Raw genomic sequence first — 18,902 nt, forward strand, 5'->3', positions numbered from 1 at the left:
TGTGTATCTCTCTCCTTCTCAAGATTATCTTCTACGAAGGCCGCAACTTCCAGGGCCGCCACTGGGAGTGCAGCAGTGACTGCATGGACACCTTCAGGCACTTCAACTGCTGTAACTCCATCCGTGTCAGTGGTGGACACTGGGTGGCCTATGAGAAGCCTCACTACCTGGGCTACCAGTACATCCTTGGCCCTGGCGAGTACCCTGACTACCACAACTGGATGGGCTACAACAACTGTGTGCGCTCCTGCCAGATGTTCTCCCCCGTAAGTCAATCAAAAAGACAGAAAGGATTAGTAGTCACCCCAACCCACATCACTCACCTTGTACTTCAAATGCTGCTTTAGAAATGGATGTCAATCATTGGCCCTTTGATGTCATTTACAGATACTCAGGCAGGTCATAGAATTAAAGTCTGTTGCTAAGCCCACAAGGAGACCCAGTCAGCCTTTAAAAGGATTTTGATACACTCCCCTTAAGACTTGGTGCCTTCATTCAAATTCTATTAGGTACACTGAATAATTCTAGCAGTTGAGGGTGGGAAAAATTCTAAATCTGTCAGACTTGGAAAGAGGTGATACTTATTCTCATCTGTTGTTAATAACTTCAAGAAACCTTTTGGTACAAGTACTCACTTAACATTAAAGAAATCAGCATGGATTAGAAAGCTCTACTAAAGCGTACTCTATGGTTAATAACTTCAAAATAGCAAAATAATCATTTTGTGTGTTCTGTCAAATATAGTATAGAGGAGCCTACAAGATGAGGATCTACAACAGGCCTGACATGATGGGACACACGATGGAGTTCATGGATGACTGCCCCAACGTGTATGACCGTTTCCACTTCCGTGACATTTACTCTTGCAACATCATGGAGGGCTTCTGGATCTTCTACGAGCACCCTAACTACAGGGGGCGCCAGTATTTCCTGCGCCCAGGAGAGTACAGGGCCTGTGGCGACTGGGGCTGCCACAACCCCATGGTTGGCTCATTCAGGAGGATGAGGACTCTCCCTCTGTAAACTTTGCGCATCTAAAATTAACAATAAATACTTGATTTAAAATAAAAATGCTTCTGTGAGTTTATTTGTACAAATACATGCAACATGCAAACAGGAGTAAGTACATCAACACTTCTTAGACTAAACACTTTTTAGCTTTAACTAATAAGTCGGCTGGTCCTAAATTATATTGTCAAATACCTATCAAGATACAACAAACTATTTGCTGTCCTGCTTATCCTCACAGTCTGCATCAAGGGTTCTGGCATTCATGCCAATAAAGGCAGATGTTGCAACTCTTATTGTAGCCCTATTAGGAAGTGCAGTTGTACAGTATTTTCCATAGACAGCAAGAGCTTTGAAAGAGACAAAGAGGCTGTGGCAGCTTACCAGTCCTATAGTGTTCTGCAGTCTATAGAGCTTGCTGTGCTGACACGACAAAGCTTTGTTTCCCATTTGCAAAGCCCTGATCCCAGCGGGGTCTATAAAGAGGTCTGGTACAGCCCAGTATCTGGGCTGGTCTGAACTTTACACAGTTACAATGGGCAAGGTAAGCATGCGATTTAAAACCTATATTGCAAAGAAACTCTAATTTTGGATGTGTAATCTTAAATGGTCGTTGAGCCGATGAATGCTAAAAGACACTCTAATGTAATTTCTGACACATAAAAAGGTAAAGACCATCACCAAATGATTTCTTAGTTTTGTGTGGATAGACGTGCAATGGTCTTTATTTCTAATGGGAATTTCTGAACACATTGTCATTACTCACAAAAATTAAATGGAAAAGACCTGCTGTAAAAATGTCAATGACTACAATGGAACACGTCAAATAAAAGTTCCAAAAAAAGGAATAACTTGGATTTAAAATGTAATAGAGAAGTAAGAAAAGATCTTTATAAAGATTATTCGTATAGCTTTTGTGGTTGAATTATGCCTTAGAAGAAAAGAAGTCTGGAAATTCAACTGATCCAGAGGTCTTGTTTCTACTAAATAAAAGAAGGCCAAGCTTTTCTTTTCTTCAATATAGTATACCTCTTGCCTTACTGCAATTATTTCTTTTTTTAACTTTACTTTATGCCAACCTATTTTCAAAATCTCCACTTACAATTATTCTAACCAAAACCTTTGTTGGATGAAGCCACTTTGCAAACCATACCAAATTATATGGTAAAACACTTCATACAAACAAAAATCTATTCAAAAGTTATTAAGTCTTTGACCAACTGCAGGACATAAAGTTATGTACTGTTTAAGTTTATCACGTCATAGTGATGATGTCTACCCATAAATCATTTGCAGATTATCTTCTACGAAGACAGGAATTTCCAAGGGCGTCACCATGAGTGCAGTAATGACTCTCCTGAGATGCAAAACCACTTCAGCCGCTGTAACTCGATAAGAGTGGACAGCGGTTGTTGGGTTGCCTATGAGAAGTCCAATTATGGTGGCTACCAGTACATGCTGCACAAGGGCGAGTATCCTGACTACCAACGTTGGGCAGGCTTCAATGACTGTATCCGCTCCTGCCGTATGGTGCCTCCTGTGAGTTTTAACTAATGCTCTAACCTGTTTGCACCAATGTTCTCAATGTTTTTTTTCTGTAGAAAAGCCAGTGTAGCTAGCCCTTTAGTTTCCAAGCCTAGTAATAATGTTGTTAACATTGAGGGCCTGTACCTTTAGCTATTTAAAACTTATTTTTGGCTCAACCTAAAACTGCAGTTAAAAAATGGACCCAAGAAAAAAAAGTAAAGTATATACTGGGTTATTGCATTTTGACAAGTTATGTGAAGGACAAAAGCCTTGCCATCAATTTGTTATTCAAAAACAGACGATATCATCTTTGTCTCTCTCTAATTTCTTTCCTAGTACAATGGAAACTATAGGATGAAGATCTTTGAGCGCTCTGACTTTGGTGGCCAGAATATGGAGCTAATGGAAGACTGCCCAGATCTGAATGAGCGTTTCCACACCCGTGACATCTCCTCTGTCAATGTCATGGAGGGCTACTGGATGCTCCATGAACACCCGAATTACAGGGGACGCCAGTACTTCTTGCGCCCTGGAGAGTACAGGAGGCACAGCGAGTGGGGAAGCACCACCCCCACCATTGGATCCCTGAAACGTGTCACTGAAGCCAACTGATTTTTTCTTTTTTTTTTACCCTTCTTGAGCCCTACTCTTAAGCTTTCCTCCCTCATGTTCCCCTTATGCCAGCCCTTTTCCAGAGTTGTCTTAACAGTGTTATGTCCAAACCTGAAATCTACATTTTAATGATGGGAGTTTTGGTGTGTCTCATGTTGGGCTCTGGTTTTGTTGGGGTGCTTAGCATTGTCGTGTAGAGTTCCAACTCAGCACTCACGCAATGCTCATAGTATATAGTCATGATATTTTTTTGCTTTGGTTGTCCCATAGCAAAATGGTTTTCCCTGCCAGTCCCTAAACTCCTGTCCTACTGGAATCACAATAAAAGAAAACTTGATGAAAGTCAACTAAAGGCAGCCTTTGTTAATTTTCTACTGACTGCTACAGCTGTCACTGCAAAAAGATCAGGGGGATATGGCTTTTCATGAATCTAAAGAATATTTTTCTCTTTATCATGGTGATTTAACTTTAGTTTCATCAGGCCACAGAGTTAGATGTAGATGTGTAACCCATGAGGTCCTAGTAAGACCAAGAGTTTCAACAGTTTGCTGAGATACTGTCATTCCACATACACAAAGAAAAATTATCAAGCAAAAAGAAGCTTATTCTTTGAAGTTCAATATTAAAGATCATAGAAAAGTGTATCTGAGGATGGGCATGTAGGAGTCTTTACGAGATCACATGGTTCAGAGTAGGCGTGTTGGGTCTATGAAAGATGCCCATATTAGATCCACATCACAGGGCCAGTGCCTACTCAAAGAGTTGGAGTCAAAGTGGCCTGGTATTAGCCCCAAGCATCAAGCTCTCTCAGAACAAAAAACACAACCAAGTCCACATCCCTGCTCATGCATTTTTCATCAGCCAAAGATACTGAACCCTTTCAGAAATAAATATCAATTATTGAAATTCTTAATTAGACGCTGCGTAATTGGCGAAGATACACATGAATAAATAACGTTGACCATTAATTAATGATTTTAAAAAATTTGAAGCCCAGCAGGGAGCGCATTTGAGAGTCTCTTAAGATCAAGCACAACAAGAAGTATGAGTTTTGGCCTTGAGTAATGTCCAATTAAAGAACTGTCAGCTTTGCTGTACAAGTCCGGTTATTTGCCCTCATCATCCTTTTTATATCTGTGGACAACATTCCCAGCAGGCAACAAAACATCAACATGGTGCAACATGGGATCTGATAAGCTGGGGTCTGGGGGCAATGTCAAACAAGAGATGAGAAGAAATGTACAGGCTGACAGGCCTCAGCCATAATTGGAGGTTAATTTAATGTCCAAAGGGGAAGTTGCCTAAAATAATAACCACCAAGGTCAGGAAGTAAGCACTTCATACCAACAGAGAACTAAATATATCTAAATAATCTTGCATAGTTCACTTTAAAAATAAAAAATAACAACAGTCAATAAACTGTTCATGGCATATACTTGTGATTGTATTTTTGGAATACACCCTTAGTACAGTGTGCCACAAAGCTGGAAACTCTGTGATAGTACATGAGGACTGGGGTGATCACAACATATATTACAATATGGAATATATTTCCTTTTAAAATGGCAGGGCTTCCTGAACCAGTATAGTCAGTCTGTTGATTGATTTAGATCTTTTACAGACCTATCGGAATCCAGCTTGTCTCTCTCTTTTTTACTTGGATTCAAATGTGAGTATGAGACACTTTAGAAATGATTTAACTGATGATTTTGAGGGTTCTCACTTGAAACAATGAAATCATGTTGATGAAGAATCAACTCCTCAGCTTCAGATAAAACAAAACTGAGTCCATAAAATAGCAATGAAAGCCTGCCATTATAAAATGAAATGCTCTTTAGTGTCCTGTTTTTACTTAAGTACCTCAGTGCTGTTAATACAGCGTCAAGGTAAAAATCTGTACCTTTGAATGGATGCGGTTACTGTTACAAACAACTTTGAAGCATATAATATTGAGAAGTACAACGCTATGAAACACTGCACATCAAACAGACAATACTCCGAGTCCCTGTATTGTTCCTTTACCTCAAGTCATTTATACATTTTTCAATCGCTTCACACATAAAAAGGACAAAGGAGTGAGATCCGAGTTTTGTCTCCCTCTTCATCTCTGAACCCTTTGGACTTGGTGATGGGAAGCTGATTGAAGGGTAAGTAGTGCGTTTTGGAGAATGAATTCTTTAGATGCCAGAAAAGAGAGAAAACGAAAGAAACAGAGAAACCAAGAACACAAGCCTGTGATTCCATTATTAGTCTCAGTTCTCCTTCCCCCTCTTTTCATTTCTGATGGCTGGATAATTAAACCTCTATAGTATTGTCTTCCATCTTCCTTGCCCCACTTCCAGCATTGCGAATTCCCCTATGGGCAACTTTAAAAAGGCCCTTTTTAGACATCTGTTTTTCAGATCAGTACGACTTTTTTTCCCCCATTAATTTGTGTTCTTTGTGAAAGTAGAAACACGAGAGCAAGGACAGAGATGAATATATGTGTAAAAAAAATCTTCAACATTTCAACAGAAGAAATCAAAGAAGGTAAAAAAAGATATTGCCCAAAAAATCTTTTTCAACATTTTTTTTTATTCTACAGTAGTGCTATTAAACAACTCATACCCATCCTATGAGTTGCATTGCAAGACATCAGATGAGAGCTCAGAGGCTGGAATGTTACAAAGCTTAATTTAAAAGCAGTCGTGCTCTCCCCTCCAGCTTGAAGGAGGCAGCTTGTCAATTACTGTTGCTGCTCTGACAGAGGCTTTGGGCGCCACAAGAAACAAGCAGGAGAGCAGCAGAGCATGGAAAAAGAACACAACTTGTAAGAATGATCAAATAAATAAAGCATGGTAAATAAGTGGGTGACTATCAGATGAAGTGTGTTTCAACTGGTATTGCTTTATAATCAATCTGGTATGTTTGTGACACTTTGATGTAAACTTTTGTAATACTATAAAAATATGAAATGTTTTTATTTAAGTTCTAATAGAGGACATTATCTGTAATAAAGCCAGACGTTTTTGAACAAAGATTTCTTCAATAAAAAGTCAAATTGTAACAATATAAGTCCATGTTTGGAATTTTGTCCATTTAGAAACATGTAAGAGGCAACCTTTTATACCGGAGAGAAAAGAACTAGCTGATGTGGAATAAACACAGAGAGCACTTACAGATGGTAATACGCTTAAATTAATGTGGGCCTTCAGGTATATATGCAAGCAGGATATTGTTTTAATAGAATATAGTTTACAATATGAAAGACTTAACATCTTTCAGATAAAAACACAAAAGGCCTATCAGTACAACACTGTGCACTTGCCTGGAAGATACATTTTAAAGGGCTTTGCACAATGTCATTGTTATGGAGAGACATTTTAATACTGAGGATTAAGAACATTCTCACGTTCTTCTTTCTCGTGTAGATTTTATTGATTAAATAAAGTAAGGTTTTTTTCAGTCTCAAAATAGTTTTCTGAGATTGTAATTTGAAAAAGGAGCAACTTCAGCATTCCAGAAACATGACAATTTCACTTTTGCCATCTTTGAGAAAATCACAGCAGTCTGAATGGATGAACACTTGTAGAGGTATTTTATGTTGTGATCCTCTCGAAGAAGCTAATGTGACCTTACTTTTAAAAGTATCATAAAGAGAGGTAGGATTTAAAACATTTGTAAACTCATAGTCCATGAATGACATTTTAATCTAAATCGGGCGACTTTCTGACTGTGCTGATAAAGTGGGCCGTCCATGTGTCGAGCCTCTTACTCCATGCCGTGTGCTTCAGAGATGTAAAACACTGACGTGAGCGACAACCTACAACAAAGCCCTTGAGGGGCTTATTTTGGGTATTGCAAACCATTTAGAACAATGTTAAGAACAGGAGAGTCTTGTGTATTTCTCCGGCCTAGTTGCTGTCCCTTTGCCCAGCAAGAGGCTGCCCGACAGGCAGGCTTTCATGGAGGTACTTCATTGTGCCATGCTCAGAGAAGTCAGCTGCTGTGTGCCCATCACCTCTCAGAACCCACTTTGTAGTGAGCAGCCCCTCCAGGCCAACAGGGCCCCGAGCATGGATACGAGCCGTGCTAATGCCTACTTCTGCTCCTAGAGACAAAGACAAGAGAAGAAAGACAGCGAGTGAAAACCCAATATCACATGTTGAAAGACAGGCTATGGTTGTAAAAATAAAAACAGGTGTAAAAGGCCATGACATACCAAGTCCAAAGCGATAGCCATCAGCGAAGCGTGAGCTTGCATTCCAGAAAACACAGGCGCTGTCTAACTGCTGCAGGAACTGCTCAGCTGTATCCTCTGTAAGAGAAAAAACGGCTTATTGGTGCAACTGGTTTACAACCAGCATGAACATGTACTTTATGACAGCAAAGTCTATTTATGCCAGAGAGTGGATATAGTGTAAAAAGGCTTTGAAGTAGAGCAAAGGTATAAACTATTGGACATTTTTAGTTTGTACTCCAAAAAGACATTTGACAGGACAGAACTTGAACAGGATTACAGCACAGTCTAAAGGTCCAAATGCCATCAAGAGAAATCCATCAGTGCTGTATGGCTGTTGAACTGTATCTAGCTCATTAAGATGTATCTACCTACTACAGAACTAGAATTACACTAAATGATTAAACAGGCTGATAAATTTGCACAAGCAACCAAGGCAAGTTTTTTTATATTGATGACATCAAAGATTATTTGCATAAACCAATGATCTATCTGAAAGGGTAGGTATCTGTTTATATGCTTCTATGTATCTATCTATCTATCTATCTATCTATCTCCATTCCTTTCATTCTGTGTTTTCACTTTTACATTGAAACAAACAACTGCATACGTTTTACTCATTATGTGGTACCTTCAGTCGTCACTAGATGGCAGCAGGCAGAGCTGGCACATCCTCCACAGCAGTTGAGAATAATCCTCATGTAGAAAAGTGAACAGTACACTTTCCCTTGTGATTTTCAAAAGCTGCCAACTGTTTTTAATACGTAAAAGTCTTATATATAAATAAAAATAGAAATGTCCCTTTTTGTTGCAGTCTATCCACGTGGTGAAAGACAACATTAGTGCAGTCAAAAACATAAAAGAGAGCCTCTTAGATGTTCATGATACACCTTCATTAGCTAAACTGGCGGATAAACTAATGCCTTATAAAAACGGCACTGTGACAGTTTTCAGCAGTGTCCATGTGCGTAACACACTGGAGACTGCATTGAATGATTTCATCAACATGAGTTACAAAGAAAGATGCATCGAGGTGGCTCATTTGAAAGACTGGCTCATTCAAGCATGACCCAAACTTATGACGGGTACAAGTCTTTCAAACTGTGTTTCAGCATATGCTCTTCATTTGAAAATGGGCTCTGTCCCCTTCGTTTCAGTCACACAGGGAGGCTGTGCACTCATCCTGACAACAAAGTGTCGCAGCTCATTAGTCAATCGTGGCAAGAAGTTAGACGGGCATTGAAAAGGGAACCAAGGGAGGGAGAAGAAGAACATGTTGTACACCAGAAAACATTGACCAGGACTGAACGGTGCTGTCCAGGCCATGGTGTGGTTAAATATGAAGTTATGAGCGACTGTTTCTTTTCAGGCTTTTATTTTTGCCCTCTTAAACTGCAAATAGGTTTAAAATATTTAACAAAATATAAATAAGAAAGGGACATCAACAAAAAAGAAAAGGAGCACCAAAACATTTAGCCACCTACCATTTTCTGTGACGATAACATCTGTGTGGGAGCTGCCATACTTATGAATATGATCCACAGCCTCCTGCATGCTGTCCACCACCTCCATGCAGCACTCCAGGTCGCCGTACTCTGTCCGCAGAGACTTGGCCTCTGACGGGCTGAATGTCAGGTATGAGGCGAACCGAGGGCCGGCATGAATCTTCACCTAGTGACAGCACATGTTTAAAAGTGAGAATAGAAGTCCTCTGACAGAAGAATAAAAATACATTTATAAAAAAAGATAAGCATTTCTTATGTTGCAGGAATGGTTAATAAGATTGATCAGATTTATTGATGAGTAGTTATTTTTTCTTATGAATACACATTCAGTGATTTACCCGCTCAGTGCGCAGCATGTCAATGATTTGGTCAAACAGTGGAGTGCGGAGGATGTCCCTGTGAATCAGCAGTGTTTCCATGGCATTACATGCAGCTGGGTAGTCACACTTTGAGTCCCTGACTGGAACAGGAAAACATCAGTCAATTACTGACATATTCATTATAAGTTGTTATCAGACATATACATTAGGAAAGAAATAGCCACAGAACCACAGCCACAATTTTGTAACATAGGGTAAATAATTAGCTGTGAACATTTTCTCATACAATGTAGGTGTAAATATTAACTTCTACATTGTACATCAGTAAGGAGATTTATATATGCTGACCAATTTTAATGACTTTGTCAATGCTGGCATCTGCATCGAGGTAGACGTGGCAGATTCCCTCGCTGTGACCCATCACAGGGATGCCCTTGGCCGCCCGCTGAATGTCCCGAACCAGCTGGGAGGAACCTCGGGGGATGATCAAGTCGATTATCTTGTCCAGTCGGCACAGATCCTCCACCTCCTCCCGTGTGCTCACCTTGTTGGAAAGACAGGTTTGTCAAGCGCACAGCTGAAGAGTACAAGGCTTGCTTATGTTGACTTAATCAAGATTTCTAAATTACCCCAGGTCTATTAAATGTGATATATAAAAGGCTTGTGTTGCCTTGTAATTAATAGCAGGATGCTTTATTTTTTTTACCAGCTGCACAGCCTCTGTGACTCCATGCATGGAGAGGGCCTCTTGGGTGAGCTGATGGAGGACACGATTGGTGTTGGCTGCCTCTTTACCTCCCTTCAACAGGAGGGCATTGCCACTGGCTATGGCCAATGCTGACACCTGGAGAAATTTACACAGGTTTATGGCATAACTTAAATTATTCATTCGTGCAGACTTTGAATCAGAATCAAGGAACATTTGCATTCACATTTCCAAAAATGTTGTTATCAATATGATATGTTTATAATACATTAGTGTCTATTATAGTGTTGAAAATATTCCAAATAACTGATATATACCTTTAAAAAAAAAATAAGAATACAACATTAATTTGACAGATTTCTAAGAGTTTCCACAGCTTTGTCTGGATACCTGGGGCAGGCAGTCAGGTCGGGCCTCAAATATAACAAGAAGAACCCCAATGGGCACTGTGATCTGCTCCAGCTCCAGGTTGTGAGCCACCCTGGTCCTGCGCAGCACACGGCCCACGCTGTCCTGGGCGGCCACTGCGATCTGACGCAGACCTATGGCCAAGCTGTTAAGTTTGGATGGTGACAAGCTTAGACGCTTTAGCATGGCTTGTGGCATATGGCCTGAAGAAAGGAGAGAGAGCAGAGTTTTTCGTTGTTGTTAGGTGTTATAGGATTGATCTAATTTTTTAACTGAGACAAGGATATTGATAGGGCTGCCCTCTTGTGGACAGAAAAGGATTGAGCTGCCGATTTGTATTTTCTTAATCATATCTAAGCTAGGTTTATTTTATTTTTTTGGATTTTACTGTTTCTTGTCTCAGAGTAATATACTGATTCTCTGTTACCTGTATTAACTGCAAGGTCCATGTCCAACTTGTTGGCAGCCAGAATTTCTTCCTTCCTTTCAGTGAGCAGCTCTGCTAGTTGGCAGATTATCTCACTCCTCTGCAAAAACAAACAAGCAGGATGAGCACCAGGCCCAATGATCCACAAGGGGTCAGTGTTTCTCTTTGTCTAATAAAGGAAAACTTAGGAATTATCTCTTGTATTTTTATAAACCTTTATATACTGTACATGTTTTTTTTAGATCATCTTTACAGAACACACCGATAGATACATTTTAAACAATGTCTCACCTGCTCTGGGGGCAGAGATGCCAGTGTTCTTCCAGAGTTTCTTGCCATTTCTGTCTGCTGCTCAACAGTTGGTCCTGGTGAATGGTGGGACACAGGATTTATTTTGTATATATCTTAACATATTACCAGCTTTCCAGTTTATATGTTACTCAAAAGCTACAACTAATGTAATAACACAACAGCAGCGTCTGTTCTTTTTGTTTAAATCAGAGCTGTTCCCGCTATTTACTGTACCATTATTCATAGAAATATGGTAGGCAAGGTTTGGAAACACACACAATTCCACAGCACCTCACACTATTGTGTCACAAGTTTTGGATGAACACTCCTTCACACATGGTAAAACTAAACATTATAACCTTCCTGAGTTAAGGATTGAGCTCAGGTCAGGACTGTTGTTAGTAATGCATTTAGGATATGAAACAATAGAAGCTAAGGCTTTAGAAAGCTTAAAGCCCAGGTGAACTCACCTGCAGGTTTGATCTCAGAGAAGAAGGTTCCCACCTTCTTACCCTCCACAATATCAGTGATGACATGACCTGTCACTTTGGGGTTGGTGCCATTTGCAATGACCACTGAGGTGCCACCTTGCAGAGCCCAGAGAGCAGCCTTGACCTGCAGGGGAGAAAATAAATAAAGACACTTAGGATTTAAAAAAGGTCTCAAAACAGTCTGTAGTCAGAAAGCCTACACATGAACATTAACACTTGGCTAGTAGGCATAGCCACTAGCAAAGTCGCAAAGTTCAGCAGAACCCCGTGAATAACAGAGAAGGGTTAAAGTCATCTTACATAGAAGTCGCCAAAATATCATCAAAATGTGCAAAAAGTATCAAAAGTAAAAATACTTATTTAGATATACAGTATGGCTGATTTAATCCCATTGGACAACAGTTGTGCATTGCTTGCAGTAATATTAACAAGGTCTGATAAGCATTTTAGAGTTAATGCTGGTTGATGAGAACCTACTTTAGGCAGGAAGCTTTGAACTTTGTACTCTAATAAGGTATTTAACTTTAATGTAAAAAAAAATAAAATAAGGTGTGGTGTCTCAACATACCTTGGCTTCCATACCTCCAATCCCAACTCTGGACTTTGTTCCATAGGTGATTGACTGCTGGTCTCCAGGATAGAAGATATCAATAAGCTTTGCATCGTCTGTTCCAGGAGGGCTGTTGTACAATCCTAAAAAAATCAAATAAATCCTACATAAAATACTTTTTGCATACAGGTGTCTGCACACACAACCCTTTTAACTTGTCTAACAAAAAGTCATGTCAGTAATGACTCCAGAATAAACTTCATTGAAATTCGACTTATATTGGCGACATTATGTCAACACACATTGTGCAACCCATCCATTTCAAACCTGAAGGCAGAAGGTCTGTGTTTGTCTCCCTCTTACGACTCTCTACTGACCCTGAGAGGAGTGTTTTTTTGTTTTCAGTGAGGAGGGCAGACAGATGGTGTTGTTACCCAACAGCTGACCCAGACTGTTGTTGTGGTAACACACATACCTTCCACGTCAGACAGTGCGACGAGCAGGTCAGCCTTCATCTCAACAGCTAGCCGTGCCGCCAGACTGTCGTTGTCTTTAATGCTGATCACCTAGAGCAGCAAAAAAAAATTATGATGTAAGCTTTCCAAGAACTCAAAGCAGGGGTAAGATGTCAGCCTCTGCCATTTACCCCTGTGAGCATTTTCTTAAGGTTAGGGGCAAGCTGATGAACGGGACCAAACTATGACTCTGCAGGACAATACAAGAGTTTCATGTTTCATGCCGATTAAGATAAAATGCAACATTAAGTCATTTTAAGGCTCATAGAATAATCATTGGCAGCATATAAGTAGAGTTTTCTCGAAATGTAAGATTTTCACATTGAACACAATCAATTGTTATAGCTAAGTCATGGTATCATTGTGATAGAAAAAGATGGTGGTGCTTCCAGCAGCTTAATGTGTAATAAAAAAGAAAAAGAGTGAAGTGGAATCATCTCCATGAATCAGAAGATATATCTGAAGGAGAATATGTAAAGGATGTGTCTACATACAGTTAGTACAGAGTTAGTCCTGGCCCAGTTGTTACAGCACCTCCTCCACAGTGACTGCTTGCACATGCCTTTAAGGTTGAGGGCAGAGCTAATGAGGTGAGGCAGGGTGGCGTAGGGGGTTTAGTGTGTGTGTGTGTGGATTTAAGAAAATATTGCAACTAATGAAGAGTGCCTTTCCGCTGTATATGAACACCGTTTCTCCCATTCTCCCTGCTGCCACTGTCACCATCATCACTAAAAGCCTCGCCCCATGCATTATGTACCCACATTTACCCCCTGCAGGTCGCTGTTGGGCTCCGGCGGGGGCACCACAGCATCATTTGTATTGATGATGGGCACAATGTTCATGCGCAGCAGCTCCTGCAGGGTGCTGTTCAGGTTCTGCCTCTTGTCATCATCGTGGAAATCCAGGTTCGTCACCAGGACCTGACGGGGCAAGAAGGAGGTAACAGCAGTTAGTAAAACCAGAGCAGTTAGTATGAAAAAACTAAGTGTTTTCCTCTGCGTCGAACACAGTCTCCTGGAGCATCGCAATGTTTTTATTTTACTGTGAAGCGTGGAAGTACCTGTGCAGTGCAGGTGCTGTATTGGGTGAACATGGCCTCATAGAGGGCCATCAGGCCACTTTGTCCTGCTGCCGCACAGGCTCGGGCTTCCAGCACCGGTAAAGACTGCAACACAAATCAAGTAGATGTCTGTTTTACATTCATTCAGCCATCAAGCTTAAACTCAGCACCATTCTACCTTACTTCTTAACATTGTTTTTCCATTGCGCTTCAAAATTACGGGTACAACTTGCAACTGCGGAGTGTATATCTGCAACGTCTAATGTAAGTTTAGAATGTAGTCAGGTAGGGTTAAAGGAGACATCATGTACATATATGAGCTGTACATGACTCAACACGTACTCCAAACATCCACTGGGACAATGTAGAAAATGTATTTAAACAGCAATTTAAAAACAAAGCAGTAATTGTTCAATTGCAGGCAAATTACTTTTGATGGCTTTTAGATGCTGCAAATAGTTGAAATTTAGTTGAAAGTTGAAATTGACACCCAGGTAGCCTAGTGGTCAGTGTGTGTGCTCCATCTATGGAGGCTATAGTCCTCCAAATTGGCCGCTTGGGTTCAATACAGAACTGTGTCTCCTCTCCCTCATGTAATTCCCTACTCTCTCTCTCCCTTCTGACTCTATCCACTGTCCTGTAATCTCTAAATAAAGGCATACACCCACAAATAATCATTTAAGTAAGATGACTACAGCTGGATGCTGGGGTGGTGGTGGGGCTGAGCAAGAGTGCTGAACTGGTGCAGGTCAGAGCTGGCATTGAAGAGACCGGACATTTTGCATCTTCAATAGGCTGCTTATTGGAAGGAGGTGTTGTCAGGTGACTGTGGATAATGACGCATGTCAGGTGTGAAATCAGTGCAGCTCGAGTTGACTGCATGAACTAGCTCGCCTCATTAGAGGAAAATCTGACACTTGCTTAAAGGACCTTTACATCTGCAGTGAAATGTTTGTGACATAATGTATACACATTACAGGGAACAGAATGGTACAGTTTAATTGTTCTATGAAGTTAGAGCATCAAAAATGTACACAATCTGGATTAAAAAAAACAAATATTAAGCTTTTCAAAATGAGTATTTATTGCAGGGATACTTACTTGTACTGCATTGTATTGGAGAGGTGACACCAGCACCAAGCTTACCTACTGTATATTCAAACCATTGGGTGATGGTTTTCTTATAAGTGACTTCTCTTTGTGCCAAAGCACTGAGATTGTCCTGTACCTGCATGTCTGAAAGTCTAACACCTCAAAGAAACAGTGCAAGCCCCCTTTTCTTACCATGTCCTTGAGCTGGTTGTGTCCTGAATGCAGCGCCTGTCGGACACTCTGGGACAGCAGGATCTCATGTCTTAATCTTTGCTTGCCAAAGGCCACCGCTCCACTGGTGACAATCATCATCTCCCTGCCTTGGTTCTGCAGCATGGCCACCTGGACAACACACAGTTCACCCAATAAGGACTCATATTCAGCCTATTAACTAACTATAGTTTATCATTAATTTTGGTGAACCATCACCACCGAGTCCATTGAAACATTAAATCAACATTTTTGTATATGTGATTGTCTACAAGTCTATCTAAAGTGTACCTTCTTGTAAGTTTAAATATCAAAGAACTTAGATGCTTGTATGTCCTTTTAACACTCTCACCACTGAAAAATTGTCTGAATGAGCCTTAAGTTACTGTCACTTACATATAATATACAGTTTGTGCAGGCGTTTATCCTCCTACCTGCTCCACAATGGAGGCCAGCCTCCCCAGAGCCAAACCGCATTCATCACCACGGGTGACCACGGCACTGCCGAGCTTGACTACAATCCTTTTGGCATGTCGTAGTTCACTGCGGTGTGCAAAAGAGCTGCCATGAGCTTTTCTTTGGGCCACTGTATAGGAGGAGAAGATGTTATTTTTAATATTGCTTGTGAGAAAGTAGGTATTCTTTCAAGAAAAAAAAAAAAAGCTGCTTCATGGCAACACAAGAGGAGAAATATAGTGTTACTTTGAGCAACATTTGAATGAAGCTTAAACCCTGAGGGGAAAAACTTGACCATGAGTCAGAATTCATCACAGAGAGGAGACCTCAAATCGAATTAAATTTGACTAAAACTGATATCAAGAAGGTAAAATAAAAGGAATAGACAATGTTGTGCAACTTCTCCTCTGAATGGAATGATTAAGTGATATATGTCGACACATTACAATGCAAACATTACACAACCATGCAAACAGGAGTGTTTTACTGGGCTTTTCGACTCATTGATTACGCGACTGAAACAAACAGAGTTAAGCCATTGACTTCATCCATCTGTAACCTGGGAAACAGATCAACGCCGGCCCTCAAAGTGCCACATCAGCAGGGCAGACAGAAAGGCCCGTGCTGACATGACACATCTCTCTGGAGCAATGAGGCACATGAGAGAGAGCGAGAGAGAGCGAGAGAGCGAGAGAGAGAGAGAGAGCGACCCATGAAATCATTACAGACTAGAGTAGGTGTCAGAATATTCCATTAAAAGTTGTAAGGCATGTTTCTAAATGAGTTTATCAGTTTTTCTCTGTGAATGCACTTGAGATAATTAATAAGTCATGTATGATACAAAATGTTCAAAATTACATCCAACAATTTTCCAGAGACTGGCACCACCTTGATAAATTGCCAGTGAACTTTTGAGTAATAAAACTTTACATTAAAAGTAATATAAAAGAGAAACTAAAACAAATGTTGTTGATTTGTTTGCATTTGTGCAACAAAAAAAAAACAGTAACAGTCTTTTAAATCAACTTTATCAAGACATTGACTAATTGTTGCAGACTTTACAATACATAAGACTTCTTTGTGTCTTTTTTATGGGGGACAAAACTGTGTTATTTCACTCCATTGTACTCTAGACTGCGTTATCACTATAATGACCACTTGAGGGAGAAAAATTGCATAATCAATACAGTGTTTACATGTGATACTGTATCACAATGTGGCAGTGAAAATATGTCCTTGCCTTGCGTCAGTGGTCTTGTGCGCAACTGGCAAACGTGTCTCTGGAGATCCACAGAGGTCCTTGAACAAAGTGCAAGCCTTTGCAGCAGCATGGTCACTTTAATGCTTTAACTTTGACAAAGAGACACACACAGAGAGTCAGAAGCATACCTTTAACAACACTTCACATGGAAACTGTGATTCCTAAATGACAAATGTGACTATAATATCCACATGGCAGCAACAAAATGATCTACCCATTCATCCATCTACCTACAGCCACATAGTTTACGTCTATACGGTCAAAGTAATTGAGCACTTCACTTACTAAGCCTCCGGAGGTCCCCGCTTAGCTTGTCCTTTATGTTCCCTGTGAAACGCCTTTCATTGAGTATAGTTCATCTTCTTTCACTTGCAATTTCTTTCATTCGTCAAACATATACTTTAACAGAGGTGGGCTCTCCATGTGCACGACTCCTCCCCTAACAGAAAGAGCTGCTGATGAAACTGTCAAAGCACTTTGCAGCAACAGGAAACATGACGATATCTCAGCGACTGTTCAGCCGTTCCTGTTTGTGAAACAACGTAGAAAGAACGATTTTTTTTTTTTTTTTTACTTCTCAGTTGTTGTTTCCCGCAACAAGACAATTTAATGTTGCTTTTGCTGAAGGAGAAAGCCGCGTAAAATTGGCGGTGAAGTGGCAAGGAAGTGACGTCAGGCCGGCCGGCAAAGTGCGGAAGAAGAACGGAAGAGTCGTCCAATATTTAACACATGTCATTATACAATTCTGCCCCTAAAAATATATGTAGGCCTGTTTAAAAGCCTTGCTTGTTTGCTGTATCATTTAAAAAATAAAATAAAATAGATAGATAGATAGTTGACATTCAATTAAAAAAATAAAACTTGGCATTAAAGTGGAACACAATATATTGAAAACATATTTTACATTTTTTTTTTTCTGAGAGAAATCCCTAGGTCTCTTTCTGATCTGCCAATAAGCTTTTTGTGTCATTCTTATTTTACTCTGTTTCTTAATGTAGGCTATAATCCCTCTATTCATCCTATTTTAGACATAGCTTCTTTGAATGTATTGCTTATCCACTTATGTCTTTGTAAGACACATTTATTGTTTTATATTTATCTCTGCTAAATTTAATAGCCTACTTTTTTGTGATCATTTATGTTTGTAGGCTACTGTAATGTTGGAGCAACCTGGCACAAGAATGTTGTTTGTTATTTGTTGTTAAAACTTCTTATCTTATATTATCTTATTTATGTATGCTGTCTTCTTATCTTATCTTAAGAGTGTATGAAGAATTTCAATAACCCAACTTCAATAATAACTGATAAAACAACATATTCCTGAATTGCTTGGAACACAATTAACTATTCTCTACATGTAAAAGTACATATGGCTATGATAAATAAAATGTGTTTCAAAATTATCCTCTGTCAATCAATATGAAACTAATAGGAATTGAAATAGTGTTTAGTACCCCTCTGCACTGATCGTATCTTCCATTTACCTGTTCATCTTTGATGTGAACCATGTGGTGAAAAAAAAATCAAAGTACTGCAGTAACGATGAAAGCCGTCTGTACCTGCACTATCATGCTGTGAATAAATAAAAAGTAACCCATGGCAAAGTTGACTGACACTGTTGGACCCCCACTGCCCCTAGGACCATAGATAACAAAATTGGCTCCTGTAGCTCTGGCTAAATGTGTATTATTCCATTATATCTGTCCTGTTGTTTCTTCTGTTGTCCGCTTTGGCGATTTATCTGTTCTCCTGTGTTTCTCCTCCTCTTTGCTCTTTTATCTGTTCATCGGACTCAGGGGAAGGAACTGACCTTTACCTTTCTCCTGGCTCAACTAATCCACTAACAATATTTGTTTGTGTGTGTGTGTGTGTGTGTGTGTGTGTGTGTGTGTGTGTGTGTGTGTGTGTGTGTGTGTGTGTGTGGGTGGGTGGGTGGGTGTGTGTGTGTGTGTGTGTGTGTGTGAGTTCAGGTGTATCTGCACTATGTTTTAACCTACTGGTCTGTTCATTTCAGTCCGTCAAAGTATCGATTTTTCACACTGAAACAAACAGTGTAATAGTTAAAACTGAACCTTATATTCATATTAAAGCATACAAAATGTAACAAAAAAATGTAACAGATTTGAACTCAGCATATTATCACAAAGGAAATACATTGCTGATGATCACACAGCAGGTCAGGGCTGCCTTAAAATTTTAAGTTAACTGAACTTAAAAAGATAAGTTGCGATAAATTTGAGATTA

General features: G+C 39.9%; 3 protein-coding genes across 5 annotated transcripts in view; 2 read left to right on the forward strand and 1 right to left on the reverse strand.

Annotated features, from left to right (window-relative positions):
* crygmxl2 (crystallin, gamma MX, like 2) overlaps positions 1 to 1,071 on the forward strand; it is a 1,826-nt gene extending 755 nt beyond the window's left edge. The window contains exons 2-3 of the mRNA XM_065949812.1: positions 24 to 266; positions 745 to 1,071. Coding sequence (XP_065805884.1) covers positions 24 to 266; positions 745 to 1,023 — 522 coding nt within the window. The 3' untranslated portion in view covers positions 1,024 to 1,071. The remainder of the gene's footprint in view (positions 1 to 23; positions 267 to 744) is intronic.
* A 328-nt stretch (positions 1,072 to 1,399) lies between these two features.
* On the forward strand, positions 1,400 to 3,499 carry crygmx (crystallin, gamma MX). Its single transcript, XM_020652112.3, has 3 exons — positions 1,400 to 1,552; positions 2,305 to 2,547; positions 2,872 to 3,499. The coding sequence occupies exons 1-3, from the start codon at positions 1,544 to 1,546 to the stop codon at positions 3,145 to 3,147; spliced, it is 528 nt and encodes a 175-aa protein (XP_020507768.1). The 5' UTR covers positions 1,400 to 1,543; the 3' UTR covers positions 3,148 to 3,499.
* Positions 3,500 to 5,701: 2,202 nt separating this feature from the next.
* Positions 5,702 to 17,309, reverse strand: aldh18a1 (aldehyde dehydrogenase 18 family, member A1). 3 transcript variants are annotated; one of them, XM_020652089.3, is made up of 18 exons: positions 16,944 to 17,308; positions 16,638 to 16,747; positions 15,376 to 15,527; positions 14,924 to 15,073; positions 13,640 to 13,744; positions 13,347 to 13,499; positions 12,540 to 12,630; positions 12,083 to 12,207; positions 11,494 to 11,638; positions 11,024 to 11,097; positions 10,733 to 10,832; positions 10,288 to 10,508; positions 9,898 to 10,035; positions 9,540 to 9,735; positions 9,210 to 9,331; positions 8,851 to 9,037; positions 7,349 to 7,444; positions 5,702 to 7,237 (listed from the first exon to the last, which is right to left on the reverse strand). In XM_020652089.3, the coding sequence occupies exons 2-18, from the start codon at positions 16,726 to 16,728 to the stop codon at positions 7,041 to 7,043; spliced, it is 2,343 nt and encodes a 780-aa protein (XP_020507745.2). In that variant the 5' UTR covers positions 16,729 to 16,747; positions 16,944 to 17,308; the 3' UTR covers positions 5,702 to 7,040. The 3 variants fall into 3 exon arrangements, with proteins under 3 accessions (XP_020507745.2, XP_020507744.2, XP_020507746.2); XM_020652088.3 differs by having other exon boundaries at positions 13,341 to 13,499; XM_020652090.3 differs by lacking the exon at positions 16,638 to 16,747 and having other exon boundaries at positions 13,341 to 13,499; positions 16,944 to 17,309.
* Positions 17,310 to 18,902: the final 1,593 nt, after the last annotated feature.

This window comes from Labrus bergylta, chromosome 21, assembly GCF_963930695.1.
Source record: "Labrus bergylta chromosome 21, fLabBer1.1, whole genome shotgun sequence".
Taxonomy (NCBI): Eukaryota; Metazoa; Chordata; class Actinopteri; order Labriformes; family Labridae; genus Labrus; species Labrus bergylta.